Source organism: Equus przewalskii, chromosome 9 (assembly GCF_037783145.1).
Source record: "Equus przewalskii isolate Varuska chromosome 9, EquPr2, whole genome shotgun sequence".
NCBI classification, from domain to species: Eukaryota; Metazoa; Chordata; class Mammalia; order Perissodactyla; family Equidae; genus Equus; species Equus przewalskii.
The window spans coordinates 71512958-71529215 of record NC_091839.1 but is presented as its reverse complement, the minus strand read 5'-3'; the positions used below and the strand labels follow the sequence as shown (position 1 = coordinate 71529215).

Genomic DNA, 16258 nt, shown 5'->3' with positions numbered 1-16258 from the left:
AACTCTGCTGCCCTCCATCCCTTTAGTCCATATAGTGAACCTTAGCTGACATTATGGTTGTAAAATGCCAGGGGTTAACCTTTTCTATTTGTCTATCCTACCCCAACATGTTTCACTAGAGGTGTCATCAAAGACTATGTCATCAAAGAGCAATAAATGAGGATCTTAAATTGTTTTATTTTTCATAATTTCACCTATAAAAAGCGAAAAACCCTACCTAGGTTAAACAAAGGTTTTAACAGACTGCCCTAACACCTCTGTCAGCTATTAGCCTGATGCTAACTCTAAATTCCAGAGAGATGGAAAAAAACGTTCTCCAAATGACAGCGAGTATATTCCAGGCAGTCTTGTAGAAGAACCCTTAGTGTCAGGAGATAATGAAAGCACGTGTTACCTGTGACTGAGCTCAAATGGTGCCGTGACCCGGCAATTTCTTTTTACTGCTGTCACATCCCTGCACAGCATAGGACATCAGCATTGCCTTCATGTCAATTTAATAAGGTTTCTCTGTCAATGACATAATCAAATACACAGTGGGAAGGAGCAGGGGCTTTCAGGGATGGCTCGGAAACTTTACGGTTTTTCCATTTATTTTTAAAATGCAAATTACACTAGTAAGTCAAAAAAATCACTCTGTTAAAAATACATTCAGAATTAACAAACGCAAAAATGAAAAAAAAGACACATCAGGATTGTAACTCTTGCCTTCTGAATATTAGGTTTATAACAAAAGCTCAGCCTAGAAAAATAGCATTCTTCACCGGATTTTGAGGAGGATACAGCCGTACAACTTAGGTGTTTTTCCAGATATAATCACGCTACTGTGCTCACTGCTCTCAAAAAAAGACCTGTCCACTGATTACTTTTTAGTAGTCAACAACTGTTTTTGAAAATTTTGGTGGTGATGATCGGAGTGATTCGGTGGTAACTTGGCTGCAACTCAAAGCAGGAATATGAGGGCTAAATCTTTGTGCACCGAACTCTCTATCCATATACACGTCCTAGAAGGTGGAATCTCATCACAGCATGAATGTACAGTGAAACCTCATTTTAATAGTCACATTAATAGTCACGTTAGAATAGTTTCTGGCATGTATAGTATTTATATTTTAAGAATCAAAGGACAATACATTGGTAAATAGTTTTCTCATACGTTAAACATGCATGTCACTATAAAATTATCATATGAGGTTTCACTGACATGATTTAATTGGATATTTTATAAGTGTATGTATGGACAAACATATACAAACCACTGAGAAAATTCAAGCACAAGAGCTGGAACCTTTTTTCGTAGTTTATGTTCCAGTAGTAACCTTTGTTCCTTTATCATTTTCAAATGTATATGTGTGTATATCACAGACATCCATGCAAACACAGTAATGGGACTGGTTTATGTGGATCTGGATGGGTTAAGGTCCAAGGTAGGTTAACCCAATAACTTAAACTTCATAGAAACCAAGAGAAAACGTTGCTCCATGCCAATTTGTAACTTTTCAAGTCTGAATTTCACCGCATTTAAGGATGATGTATTAGTTAAAAAAAAAATTGATTTTAGTGTCTCAGGTGGATCCAAGAAAAACCATGACTCATCTGAGTTCCTGACAAGCCTGAGCTAATTATGTTTCCCACTAGTGAAAACCAAATAATGCTTGAATATATAGAACAAAATTTCCCAGGAATCCAGAATATTCCATAAACACATTGATCTACTATTAAGTTTCCAAAGGCATCTTGTTGCCAACTACGTTAACAGCACAGTTTTTCTGCCACAATAATACAGGAGGATTAAAATACACTCTAACACGCAACAGATCCCCCGAATACCACAAAGAGATCTCAAATATTTCACCAAGGTAACTATTGCTCCCCCCGCCCACCCAAAAAATAATCTCGTACGCTGAAGTTAGGAAAAAAAGTTCACCTACATAGGGTCTTCAATTTGAATTAGATATAAAAGAGTAAACATAGCTAATACATATTCAGTTGGCCTCTGTCGATAGAAATCCACAGCTGTTTCTGTTAGTAAAAGACATTTGTAGATACTTTTAAAAGCACCTAGAGTGCGATAAATACAATCAGTGAGTTAAGCCATTGCTGCTCTCTGCTTCCAGTAGATTAAGGAGTTTAGTAGAGTAATAAGTTTTACTTTGTCCCACTCAACCCCATCAGAAGACCATGGTTAAGGATTATAAAGATGACGATTATTGTTGTTGTGGTTATTGTTACTTGTCTCTTTTTGGCCACCACGGAGGCTCAATGGGAAAGCACTTTGCTGACAGCTGGCGGTTTCGTACACAGACACACTGGAGCTGCTGAGCTAAGCAGTCTTGTTCCTCGACATGAAACACACAGACTGGAACCCACTCGGAATTAATAGCAGTGTGTTAGCCTAAAGGAAGTGACTCGGGGATGTCTGCACTGAGATTCTTGGGCGCACAACGTAGGTGGGTTAAGGCAAGTATGTACGGTACAGCCTTTAGGGCCAACAACCTGCCATTCGGACTTGGGTGACAAGGGCATCATGGCGTGTTTTGTTTGTGGTTTTTGCAATTACCTTGCCTACATAACCATGGTGCTATCAAGACGTATGGAGTGCAGAAGACAGGGCTCTCAAACTAATGTGCCCTGGATGACTTCACAGCTCACAGAGGCCGACGGGCTGGGCTGCGGAGGAGTTAGTGACGGCCAGCAGAGGGCACCAACATGTCTCCTTAGGAACTTTCCAAAGGCCTGGGAGAAAGAAGCCTGCTTTCAGGAAATCCAAAATGGGCCTGTCCTGCATATTTGTCTGTTTCAGTTAGAAAGAGGAGGCCAAGAGGAATTGGTGTGTGCCTGTGTTTGTATCTGTGTGTGTGTGTGCGTGTGTGTGTGTCCCAGTATGGAAGCTTTATGTTTGTTTTGTAAATATGTATGTATATTTAAACTCAATTGCTTCTTGCTCTTCATAAAATGCAGGAGGCCACTGCGAAACAAGTTCTTTGAAAGGTCCAGGAGCCGACGTACTGAAGCCATCTGTATTATTTCGACCTAAGAGAGGGAGAGAAGAGAGGTTTTAGTTGAGGGGGAGAGCTCAGCACCTTTCCGCCCCACCGCCAAGCACAAGAACAAGACCCCGCCCCCGAAAAATGAAGTCCAAGCCCCAATTGTGCTTAAAATAGACAATTTTCCTCTCCTTTTCTTTTTTTCTCAGTGTGACCTCCTGGATAGAAAGGCCACTCATGGTAATTTAAAATCCACTTCTGGGGACAAATGAAATGAATATGTATTGCTGTACAATTAGGCTACCAAAAAGAATGTGATGTTTTCAAATGTTGTCTAACAGACCATGAGACATTCTCACAGTTGATGCTGCAGGGAGCCCAGACAGACCCACACGAGCCATGGCACACAGGTCAGAGGTCGTCAAAGCAGCTACTTTGTTAGAAAATTAACCTGTGGACACGAGAATGTTTTTGTGCAGCAACTTCGTAGCTATTATTTGTTTCTAAGAGGCTTACCAAACTATAAGAAAAAAACGAGTGAAAACCTTTCCTTTTTAGATGGATTATAGATCATCTAAAGAATTACAGGCCAAGAACATTCACTCAACTTAACGGAAAAAAAAAAAAAAATAGAGGACCGTCTATTGATTGACTACAGGAACTGAAACATAGCTGTGAATGGAAATCAGTAAGGGCAGTGTTTTCAAAGCTTTGTCCAAGCTCTCGGCCACAGAAGATTTGCTGGGGATAATGGAACCCCCACAGCTAAAAGTGCACATTGCTTTTAAGTGTTTGCTTCCTTCTAAGGAACAGCTTTTATTTCCAGTTGCTATACAATATCGTTAGAGTGCTTGAACTGGCCCATGATGTTCAATTACTCTTAATTTACAACACTTATTTATGGTAGGTTGACAGGAGGAGGTACACCCCAAAGGACAAAGACACGGGAGACGCTCAGGTCTCTGCCTTTCAGCAGCGGATGAGGGTTATGTGTGAATCAGTTTTGGTTTTTCATAGGATTTGAGTAGGCAGTGGCTCTCCAATAATAGGTTTTGAGGGCTCCAAAGTTGAAAGAGCCCTTCATTCCGCACTGTATAATGTTTTCACGTTATATCCCATGAAATTCACATGAAATCCTATGAAAAGGGAAGAAAGGGAATGCAGAAAAAGGGGAGGGGTGCAGGCAGGTATGGAAACATGGCAGCTACGTTAGCGTGGAGAAGGACAAATAAATAAATTAAAAATTGGGGGATGTAATGCCAGCGCACACTCACAGTCCGTCTGAGAATTTGGAAGAAACATTGAACCAAGGGGTCAGGAAAACTGGTTAATAATCAAATTGTGTGACTGTTTTTCTTTCTCTTGGTTCATTTTCCTCAACTGTAAAATAAAACCTTACTGTTCTAGTATTTGAAGGGGGGTGCTTTGTGGAAGGGATGGTAGTGGTATTTTGGCTGATTTGATGTATACCTTAAGTATTTCTAGCTTCCTAAATTTGAATTCCACTAAACATTTAACTTATTTTATGGGCAGTGAAACTGGGAAGCTCTCATATAGTTTTACCATTCCCAGACAGTAAGCAGAAAAAAAGTATTTTTATTATTTTTGGTTTGGCATTTAAAGGATTCTATTTAATGCAATCGTGGGAAGGTTTGTCCTCCAGGAATTCAATGCTGGATATTAAGTTTGCAGAGTCCCCTCTTTAAAGACACTAGAATTATAAATGCCGGATTTGAAACCATATACTTGATTATAAATAGCATTCTCAGGTTTTTATCATAGCTGGTCCTTACATAAGGGGTTACATCTAATTTATTATAGCTTGATCATATTCACTGATCATTCCTATTGACCAACATAATGAAATACTATGTGATAAAAATGTTATGTGATATTGTCCGAAGCGAGCAATTGCAAGCCTTGTAGATGTTCTGATCTACTCTTGAGCACAAACATATTGTGACATGTTATTGGGCTGATTCGTATGTAGTATACTGTTTACAGAGAAAATCCTTTGGGAATGAAATATAGCATATGTTTGATTTCTGACTTGATAGTCTTTCCATGAGTAATATTGGTTAAAATAAGCATTGTTCCAACTAATGATAAATTGTTTAGTAAGCTCTTACTATGTGACAGGTTTTATGTTTTATATGCTTTACATGCATTATTTCATATAAATTCAGAACAACTATATGAAGTACATATGCTGTCATCTCTACTTTGCAGGCGAGGACACTTAGACTTGGCAAGAATAAATAAAGTTATTCAAATAAAGGTATATGTCCAAGGTCATGAAGGATTTTTGCTCAGGCAGTCTGCCTTCAGTAGGTCGTCTTAACCACTACTCCTTACTGCTTTGCCTTTGCTTTTTAATAGAACACTTTACACAAGGCTATGATACAATACTGAGAAGAATGGTAAAGAATTTAAAGGATTTATAACTTTTAATTTTTGTTTAAGCTGTCAAGTCTTTCTGGGAGGATAGGAAACATACGGTATAAATAGAAAACAACTGTAGTACAGGGCAAAGGAAAAAAGAGAAATATCAGAGGAAAAAGAGATGTTTTATACGGGAAATATATTTTAAGATACAATCTGAACGACAGTATGGTTTCAGAGTAGAATTTGGAAAAAGAGATGTTTGGTGTCAAGAGAACAGCATGGACAATTGGAAAAATACATATAATACTTGCAAAAGGCAAGAATTCTAGCTTGTCTGGAAAAAAAAATGGCTAAGGGGAGAAATTAGACTATTTATGTCCTCAGTAGATTTGAAGCTTCAGGAGGACGGGTGCCAATTCTTATTCATCATTACATTTTCCTAGTGTTTCCCAGCATTATCTGCGTATGGTTGGGACTCAAAAGTTATTAAGAGTTGAAGAGAAGGATAATATTTCAACAGAACATTGGGGCTGGATCACAGTAGACTTGCAGGCTATGCTAAGGAGTTTGGACATTGTTCAGTAGGTAATAGGGAGTCATTGATAGTTTTGGGGCAGGGGAGTCAAATTATCAGAGTGGTATTTCAGGAAGATTAATTTGGCAGCCACATGGAAAATGGGATAGGGTTTCCAAAGTAAGAAAGAGACTGAAAAACTTAAGGCAATGAATGCCCAAATTAAGGTACTGGTTGTGGGGGTGTAAAAGAGGGCATGTATGGGTACCGTTTACAGAGGGAATGCTTTGAATGACACACAGTATTGGCTGATTTCTGAACTGATAAAGTCTTTTTTATGAGTGGTGTTACCAAATGCTTCCAGGGAACCACAAGGGACACAAAGAAAAATGCAGGCATGATGCATCGATTATTCCCTTTTTAAAGAGAAGCTTAAAAGCAGTATATAAAGATTACTTTAATCTCTCTGGAGGAGAAATACTCCAAAAATCCATTTATTATCCTACACACTAACAATATCTAAAGGTAAAATGATTCAATGGTGGAGGACAACGACGACAAACACATATCTTCAAAGAGAGAAGCTCACATTTCAAAATGAATTGGAATCTTACTTTCTATTTTGATCTTCGCTTGCAATTCAGCATATCACTTGATGCTGATATATAGAATTTGTTATCAGTTGTTATCCAAGGGAATTTGCCTAAACACAGATATAAAAATCAGGCTTTGATTGTTTGTCTGCTCTCTTGAGTGCTAGAGTTAAGGGTCTGATAAGTTTCAGGGTTAATATTCTGGTTTCATTTTCACTTTTCTCAGCAGAAAAATGCTAGAGAAAGAGTATTATTGCTCAGTTTTTGATATTTTTAACACTGTATAACTAGGGTGATAACCTATCACTTATCATCCAAACGAGAACATTTTCGGGAGTAATGAGTGCTGGTAATAATATACCAGGGCACCCCACGTAAACTGAGACTATCTTGAGAAAACCAGAACATATGGTTTATATAGTTACATATAACCACCTACAATGTTGTAACATTTTCAAAATATATAACTTTGGGTTAACGCAAAGAAGCCATATATTATATAGGTTTTTTAGCCATAGAGTCAATACCATGACTAAAGGTTATTTTAGAGATGGCATTTCTGATAAGTTAAATTTTAAGAAAATTATGAAGGAAATGTTATTAGAATTATCCCAATCAAAACAATATTAATAGAAGGGAAAATACTGGAAGTAAACAACTGAAGGAAAGCCGCATGCATCTATTTTGTGCACAATGACGTTTACTTAATCCTCTTTCAGTATCCCAGAAGAACACCTCCAAAGTAAAGCACTTACATGTACATAGGCTGTAGTTGTAAATGAGATGTCTTCTGAGGGCCTTGATAGCCATAAGAGTCAAAGCCACCTATGAAATCAACTGAAAAGGGACAATTGCCTTCATTAGTTAACTTTTCAGAAGAGATAAACATGTACGTTCAAGATCTCACACAGGTTACTAATATAAACCTTTTAATAATCTATTAAACTCAAAGTGACTAATTGTGCAGAAAAAAATCCTTCAAGATAGTGATTCCCTCCCTCCCCAACTGTTAGATTCAACTATTGCTTTCCAAGAATCTATTTACTTGGGAGAAGGAATTATGTACTCCTCTCAAGCATCCAGGACATAATTGGAGCAGAAATTCACTTGCACATTAAAGATGCTGTATGTCTTTTTCGTTAGCATGGAAATTTTCTGCAAAACATTACAAATGTAAAAAATAATGATCGCTCAAATGCATGTATCTATCATCAATTGCAGTGCTAGTAACAATATTATGTACTATGATTGTCAAAGTACAAGGTGCTGCGATGGAGCTCATGTAAATTCACTCAACACAGCTGTCCCTGCCATTATGTGGTTTATAATCTGAAATAGACAATCAGAAATAAAGATGTGGAGCAAAGTCTAACCAAACATTCAAATGCAAAACATACCTAGATATTTAAAGTAAATAACATATAACGAGAGTTACTGTGGTAGATTTTACTATCCAAAATGGCTGCAACAATATCTCCTATTCCATATCTGCTTGCGATGTGACCTTGACACTCTTTCCATCTGGTGGTTTGGGCCTATGTCCCTTCCCCTTGAACCTAGGTAGACCTTTGTGCCTGTTTTGATCACCAGTAGAGTATGGTAGAAGTGATGCCATGTGACTTCCGATGCTAGATCATATGTCATGCACTTCCCTTTGCTCTTTTGGGATGTTCTCTTTTGGAACACAGCCCCCATGCCCAAACTAGGAATCCCATACTAGCCCAGGTGGAGAGATGAATGGAGAATCCGTGGATATGTATTTTGGCTGACAGGGTAGCTGAGGTCCCAGCTGATAGCGTCTACCCTCAGACGTATGAGAAAAAGTGCCTCCAAATGATTCCAGCTCCAAACTGTTGAGTCAGTCCAGACTTGGAGTCTTCCTGGCTGAGGCCCCTGACATCAGGGATCAGGAACAAACCATTCTTGCTGCCGTCCCGTGGCCAAGTGGTTAAGTTTGCGTGCTCCACTTGGTGGCCCAGGGTTTCCGTGGTTCGGATCCTGGGCGTGGACGTGGCACCGCTCATCAGGCGGCATCCCACATAGCACAGCCAAAGACACTCAAAACTAGAATATACACCTATGTACTGGCGGGCTTTGGGGAGAGGAAGAAGAAAAAAAGAAGAAGAAACAAGCCATTTTCACTGTGCCCTGTCTGGGTTCTTCACCCACAGAATCCAGGAGCATAATAAATGGTTTACATCACTAAGTTGTGGAAGCAATAGTAGCTGGGACACTGAATACTAAGAGGTAGAGTGAAAAAGTTTTGCTTTTGTTTTTTCTTTTCCTCCTGGATATAGAGCTTGTGTGATGGGGATAAAAGAGGCAAGACAACAGAAGGCTGACAAGATAGATGACAGGCGGGAGAAAGAAATGGAAGTAGAGGCTGAATTAGGATGCCAGAGGATAACCTTACTTTTACTTGGGCTTAGCTTTGACTAGTTTCTGTTCTCTTTTTAACATCCTAAGTGCTACAGGTAGGAATTAGAGCGAGGAATGAAGTAACGTAAAGTCCATGATGTCTATTTGTTTGTTTAGTAGGGAATTTTTTTATTAGATTTTATTTTTTAGAGCAGTTTTAGGTTCACAGTAAAATTGAGCAGAAAGTACAGAGAGTCCTATATACCCTCCCATCTTCACACAGGCACAACCTCCCCTACTACCAACATCCCACACCAGAGAGGTGCATTTGTTACAATCAGTGAACCTACACAGAGATGACATCGTCACCCAAAGTCCATTTACATTGGAGTTGACTTCTGGTGTTTTAAATTCTATGGGCTTTGACAAATGTATAATAATATGTGTCCACAATTTTAGTATCATACAGAGTAGTTTCACTGCCCTAAAAACTCTCTGTGCTCTCGCTTTTTATCCACCCCCCCTTAACCTCCAGCAATCACTGATCTTTTTACTGTCTCCATAGTTTTGCCTTTTCCAGAATGTCATACAGTTGGAATCATACAGTATGTAGCCTTTTCTGATTGGCTTCTTTCACTCAGTACTATGCATTTAAGGTGACTCCATGTCTTTTTATGGTTTAATATCTCATTTCTTCTTAGCATGAAAATGCTTTTATCGAAGCAGAATTTCTCTTCTCATCAAAAGTGAGTATCATGAAAAGAACAGAGACCATGATATTAGAAGGATCAGAGTTCAAATACCGCTTTGACCACTTGCCAGCTGTGTGACCTTAAACAAATCACTTAACATCTCTTAAAACAGGAATTGTAATACTTATCTCATACAATTAGTGTGAGGATAAAAAGGATAAGGAATGTAGAGCTCTGGGTGAGACATATTGTATGGAAGGAGAAAATTAAAAGCCTCTGAAAAAATTCAGGATTTTCTTTAATAATTCTTCTAAGCCACACATTGTAGGAGAAAGACAGACAGAAAATGTTTAATTTGAGACAACTATAGAACTATACAAGAATATTTTATAGAGGATGAATTAAAAGAGAGTGAATCTCTTTTATTTTCTGAATTGCCCACATTTGCTAATTAGCTAATGTAAATGGTACCAGAAGAGTTATACAATAATTGAATGGTGACTATATTTAAAGTTGGTGTTTTGAGAAAATGTTGTCCAATATTGAGACATATTGAGAAAATATTGACTGGGGATTCGTTGCAGATAGTGCTTAAATTCCCATTCATTTGGTTTTGCTCTTGTCAACATTGAGACTTAATTAAGGACTAGCTTGATGAAAAGTATTCACAGCATTAGAGTTTCCTTGTTCTGAGGTTCCCTTTCAGTAGCGTGGTCCCACCTTGGTGCTGGAGAATAAAGGGCGTTAGATCAAGATCAGGGCGAATGTAAACAGTAAGGTCTCCTGCACTGAAATTGAGATCCAAGTCAAGCTCAGGTTTATCAGTGTTGTTGTTTTGAAATATCTCCTTAGCTTATTTCCCGGGGGTTTGAGATGGATGGCAGAAAAAGCCAGATGGTAATTACAAGCCGACAACTGTAGAGTGAGCTAAGGAAAAACCTGAAGAAACCAAGATGAATCTTCAAGACCAATGGATAGAACCAGGACCAAAAATGGGAAACAAAGCTTGAGTCAGGAGCAAAGAATACTTTCCTAAGACATGAGAAAAGGCCAGAAGGGAAATGAGGTGTGTCTTGAACATGGGTTGTGATGGAGCTTGAGTTGTCTGAGGCTTGCTCTTATTAGCCATGTTCTGTCTCGTGTGTGGGTTGGTAGAGCTGGCTACAACTGCCCAATTGGGGAGAATAGCTCTAAAGCTCTGATGGAAGGATTGTGATTGTTTTGATCATTCTGATCATTTAGATTAGCCTGGGCTGTGGAAGAGGATCCAGCAGCAGGACACTCAGAACCAAGATGAGGAAAGAGGAGGATCTGAATGTAACCAGGGTGGATTTTTACCATTTCACCCATGAGGGGACATTCAAATTTATACCAGAATCAAAGGGCATATTTTCTGTAGCATATTTTACATACATGCCTGAGTTCACAGCCAAGGAAATGCGTAAGGTCCATTTCCACATTCATTCATCCTCAGAAACTGCTTAGATGTCTTCCTAAAGACCTCGGGGAGAGAAATAGGAATACGTTGGCTCCAACTGACCACTACAGTTAGGATTATGGTGGTCAGAGTAGATAGACTTGATTCCTAGTGCCTTTTGCAGAAAGGGGCTTTAACTCCATCTGGAAATCTTTGGGGTACCATGTGGGTGAAGAGCAGAAGTAGGAGAAGCTATTTTTTTCTCTCTCAAAAAACTGAATTACTAGGGTGAGCTTAAATTTTTGAAATACCCTTAATGCGACTTTGGTCTGTTTTCTATTTCTTTTATATAATCATATTTATTTAGGCCTGAAGAGGTTACTGCATCCTGTAAAACTTCTGAGCAACAGGGGTCATGAAACATCTGACCGGTCCTTCTGCAAGTAATTGTGATGGCACTAGATGTTCGGCTCATAGCTTATCTCTGTATTATTTAGAAAAAAATACTTTTTATTAATCAGGAATCTCCTTAATTCCTGAAAATAAAAACAAAATAAATTCCTGACAATTGCAAAATACTTAATAGTTCCTAAGCCTTTTCAGGTGACATCATTTATCTTTATGATAGTACTGTGAGGTGGGTAGCAACAATTATCTTCACTTTACAGATAAATACAGATTTACCTGATCGCTTGGGGATACACAACAGCTGAGGATGGGATTAGAAGCCAGGTAGTCTCTTTCCCTCCTAAGTATATTGAAAAAGTGATTTCTGCTTTTTATCCATGCCATTCCAGTAAATTCCTGGAAGGTTATCAAAGGTTTTGCATCACATTTTGGATTCAGTCTAAAATCTTCAGGCTTTTGTTTTCTTTTAATATTATTCATTTAATAAAAGTTTTTGAGTTTTTGCTTTGAGTCTTTTATTGGCTGTAGATGCCTCCCTTTGTTCTTTATTCTCCAGCATCTTTCCTCTGTTCTCTCTAGAAAATTTACTCTTCCATCTTCGTCTCATCTCCAATCTAATACGCTAGGTGTATCCCCACGGGAACAGTAATCCATGCAAAACCACCTGTGCTGGATTTGCAGGTGGTGGTTACTAACAAGATGCTTTGGTTTTCTGTAACATATCTTTAAGAGGGGATGAGGCCAGCATCCTTTAAGGTTTAGTTCATTTCTTTTGAGTCTGATAACTTCTGCAGGACACCATATAAACATTTAAGCAATCCTTTCTTCTGAAAATTATTTATATTCTCAGCCCCATCTTGCATAACTCTGATTACAGTGATGTTTTTCAAAGTAAGGAGGGATGTTTTCTTTACAGCCACTTGGCTATTGTCTATGTTATTTCAATGCTTATCAGAAAATGTGAAAGACGGAGGAATTACTGAAGGCCTGAATTAGAATTAGGAGAATGAGAAAGGAAAGATAACAATGAGCGCAAGATAAATGGAGAAAGAGGTAGAAAACAGAGGACATGCCAAGTTTTTGAATATGGATGAAGGGATGGAAAAGGCAGGATTTAAAGCTGGCTCTTAGAAATTTGTTGGCTAGGGGAATGTTGCTGCCTTTAACAGGACAAAAAAGAATGTCAGGAGGGAGTTGGGGTTTGACTTCATTTGGAAATGTAGTAGGTGAGTTATAAGTGGCACATACAAGTGGCAAGGACCAGGAAACACTTGAAAAAGGGAAATGTAACTGTGATTGGTGCAAGGTGAATCGGGGACACGCCGGGATTTTAGAGATGAACTTCTTTCTCCTCATTCAGCTTTGTTGTGCTTCATTGCAACCTATCTCCACCTGACCTATTATAAGTCTACTTGTTTCTTTGCTGATTCCATCACGACAATGTCAGCTGCATGGGATTTACTGTATACTACCGTTTACTACAGTAGCCCCAGAACCCAGGACAGTGTCTGGCTCATGGGAGACCCTCAATATGTCTTTACTGAATGAACTCTGTAGACCCTGTAGGCTGTAAAGAAAAAGGAGGAAATCAATTAGAGCATGGAAGATGCTGGTAAAATTTCTAAGGGAAATCTGAGTGCTTTTACCTTTTCCTCCATAAAGCCTTGAATAATAACAAAAAGAAGACCTTTTATAGAAGATCTAGAATGTTAGTTGTGGCCTGGGTCCTGTGAGATAAAAGAAACTCTTTTATACCAATGGAAAGAAGCCACCACTGTAGTCTCTTTGGCCTGGAGGAATGGAAGGAAAGAGGCTAGGACATCCTTTAGCATGAAAATGGCTGGAGTGAGAGGGTCATTCATTGACGAATGCTATCAAGTGTCACAAATGTTGATAAAATTAGTAGGAAAAACATTGTTCGTTCTCTGGCCAGTTCAGAGTATTGTAAACAGAGGTACACAAGTGAGCAGAAGGTGACAAAACAAAATAAAATTGGAACTTGCTTAATCTTTGCCTCATTGGGAAGATTTGCCTTTGGTTCTCTGAAGACAACTCAAGAACGTTATCATTTTCTTTGCAATTGTGACAGTGTTTTCTCTTTACCTTAGTTTTCTTATCTGCAATATGGGTATGTTTATATCTACTGACCTATAGAGGCACAGGGTGGTCCAATTATTTTAAATTAGCAAAGTGCCATATCAGTTTAATAACTATGATCTAATAACATTAATAATAATGGAATTTAGAAATGACCTAGTAAGAGAAAAATGCTTTTTGAATAAATATGCTTCACTAAAATATATTCCCTGTTGTGAATTTCCCTTTTATATAAACCTTTTGATCACGAACACTGAGTTCAGTGAACCTAAAACTGCCTTTTTAAATACATGTTGGCAGCGAGGTATTGTAATAGAAAATTGTACGTTGGTTGTTAATGACAAAGCCACTAGTCAACATACTCTGTTTTGGAGACAGAGCTGGAAAAGACCATGAGGGGAAACTTTAAAAGGCAGTTCACAGAAAGCTAAGCCTAAATATTTAGAAGAACTCATTGAAAGACATGAAAGAGTTTGTGTGTGCCTATGAAAATGGAGCGTATATCCATTATCTCTGCAGGTAAGAATTTTAGGGGTACTTATCTCCAGTTGCACAAAAGGAACTTAGAGCATAACCAACTGTAGGCCAAATTCAAAAGAAGCACCTTCCCCCCGTGCAGACTTATTTGGTGATGGCAATTCAGCTTATTGTGTGAGCCTGAGGTATTCGGTCTGGGCTAAATGCCCTGAGTGGACTCTGAACTATTTTTTTTTTCTAATTAGGAAAACACAGCCCTTTGTAGGGGTACTTTATCCGGTTGTTGCCTGAAAGGTCACTAAATTGTTTCGCTACAGAGAGCTTCTGGCAGGTGAAGCATGTGGTGAATGAAATGAGACTTATTAGCGAAATCGCTGCCCATGCTTCACTTCCTAACCTGGTTCAGCAAATACATTTCCTCAGGGTCTTAGGCTCCCTCTGAGTTGTATCAGAAACAGATCTTCAATATTTTAAACTTGGTGACACATTTACATACGCTAAAAAATGAAAGTGAAAAGCAATGACTACAATGGTATCCGAATAAATAAGACTATTTCTTTAGTTAGAACTAGTTTGAGTAATCACTTTAAGTTTTTGGGCCTAAAAACTTCAAAATGAAATATAACTTCTACTTGATAAGCTGTTTTTTTTTTTTAATTCTTGCCCGTTTCTGCCAATTCTCAGGGAGGGCAATGCCTTAGGTGAGATTTGGTGAAACACATACTTGTATTCTGCTGAGACCAGGATCCCGGCATCTGATAGTTTTCTAATAATTGAAGCCACCACTGGATACATCACAGGAAAGCTGTGACGTGGCGTAAAGATTGAGGGCTTTGGAGTCAGAAGACCTGGGCTCATGTTGTGCGTGCACTTCTTAGCAGCGTCGTACCCATAAACAGATCACAACTGCTCTGAGCCTTCCTTTCTTCCTCCATAAAGTGGGGATAATAAAACACCTTCAACTTCACAGGGTTACTGAGAGAAGCATATGTGTGCCGTACTTAGATGCTCGTATATTCAAGATACGCTATGGATAGATTTGGGATCTCATTTCTTTTTGAAAGGGATTTATACAAAGAGAATGATTTGAATTATGCTTTAAAATGCATATTGAGTTTCTTTACTGAGAGGATGAGAACTTTGTATTAGAATTTACTAGAATTTTGTGTAGAATGACATAAGCACAGACGGCATCAGCAGAAGCTGAGGAGAGCTGAGCTAAGGCTGCGGAAACCCTTGAAACGTCCATTTAGTTGGTTGAGAGGACTGGGGTCTGAGAAGAAACAGGAATAGCCTGTGTGACACATGCAGAAAAAAAAGGGAAGATATTTTATATTAAAAAAAAAAACTACATAGAACTGAGTTTCCATATTTTCAATGTTTTTGGAAACTACCTCTTATATTATTTGAAAGGACAGAGACAGAGAGACTGGGACCAAAGTGGTTTGTGGTCCATGAGGTTTGACCCGTCTGTGTCCAATGGAGTGGGTGAGAATAAAGACGCTGAGAGCCCGTCCTCCTGGTTTAGGCAGAGGGGATGAGGTCAGCGCTCGGTGGAAGGACCACTTGGAGAGGAAAAGCTTAACTGTTCCTCTCAGACTCGGGCAGGGCTGTGAGGAGACAAAAGGATAATTCCAGTACAGAGAATTGTTGAAGATCTGGGGGAAAAACAGAAGGACTTTATGTTTGATAGCTTTGATGTTCTCAGGTTTGAGCACTAGGCTTATGGAGCCCAGAAAGGTTTGGATCAGGTCTTGTGGCAAGTCAATGGGAGAGGAGTGAAAGCATTGTCAACAACAGAGGAGTGAAAGCATTGTTGAGCAGGAGAAAGTATCCAGCAGAGTTTGCTGACTTTCTCCAGCAATATGCAGCAAGCCAGAATTAGAAGTGGGGAAACTGAACCTGAGCCTCGTCAGGCACGGATGTCGGAAATCCAAGCATGACGCAAGTGCAGGCAGGGAAGGAAACCAAGGGTGCTAGAGAAAGCATCACGGCAATTACTAATCCTGGAGATAGAGGATGAGTCGAAAGAGCCCAAGTATGAGAAAAACAAAGGTTCCAGTGGAGGAAGCTCCTAAATAAAGGTGAAGAAAAATTTCTCCAGGAGGGCAGCAGGAAAGCAAGGTGGGAGAAAAGATAGAAGCGTACAGTCAGGCAGAGAATTTAGAATTGGTGATTTTGGGGAAGTCTCCCTTCTCCATAATGAAGGAAATCCAAATGAGCCTCCCTGATGAAGGAAATCAAACAGGTAGATGAAGGGAGTGGTGATGAGGGTGGTAAGAATTGAGAAGGCCAAGAAATTGTAAAGTGAGAGTCAGAAAATCATGTATCCA

The 16258-nt window shown here is 39.0% G+C and overlaps 1 protein-coding gene across 7 annotated transcripts in view; it reads right to left on the bottom strand.

Annotated features, from left to right (window-relative positions):
• Nucleotides 1–572: 572 nt before the first annotated feature.
• NKAIN2 (sodium/potassium transporting ATPase interacting 2) overlaps nt 573–16258 on the bottom strand; it is a 928721-nt gene continuing 913035 nt past the window's right edge. For 4 of the 7 annotated variants that reach the window (XR_011522093.1, XR_548477.2, XR_011522094.1 and 1 more), the window contains 3 exons: nt 7232–7313; nt 6498–6586; nt 573–3030 (listed from right to left, as the gene is read on the bottom strand). Coding sequence is in view for 3 of the 7 variants with exons in the window: in XM_008542782.2 (XP_008541004.2) it covers nt 3021–3030; nt 7232–7313 (92 nt within the window). In the remaining 4 variants the exon portion in view is untranslated. The remainder of the gene's footprint in view (nt 3031–6497; nt 6587–7231; nt 7314–16258) is intronic. The other 3 variants (XM_008542782.2, XM_070556969.1, XM_070556968.1) reach the window with 1 other exon arrangement.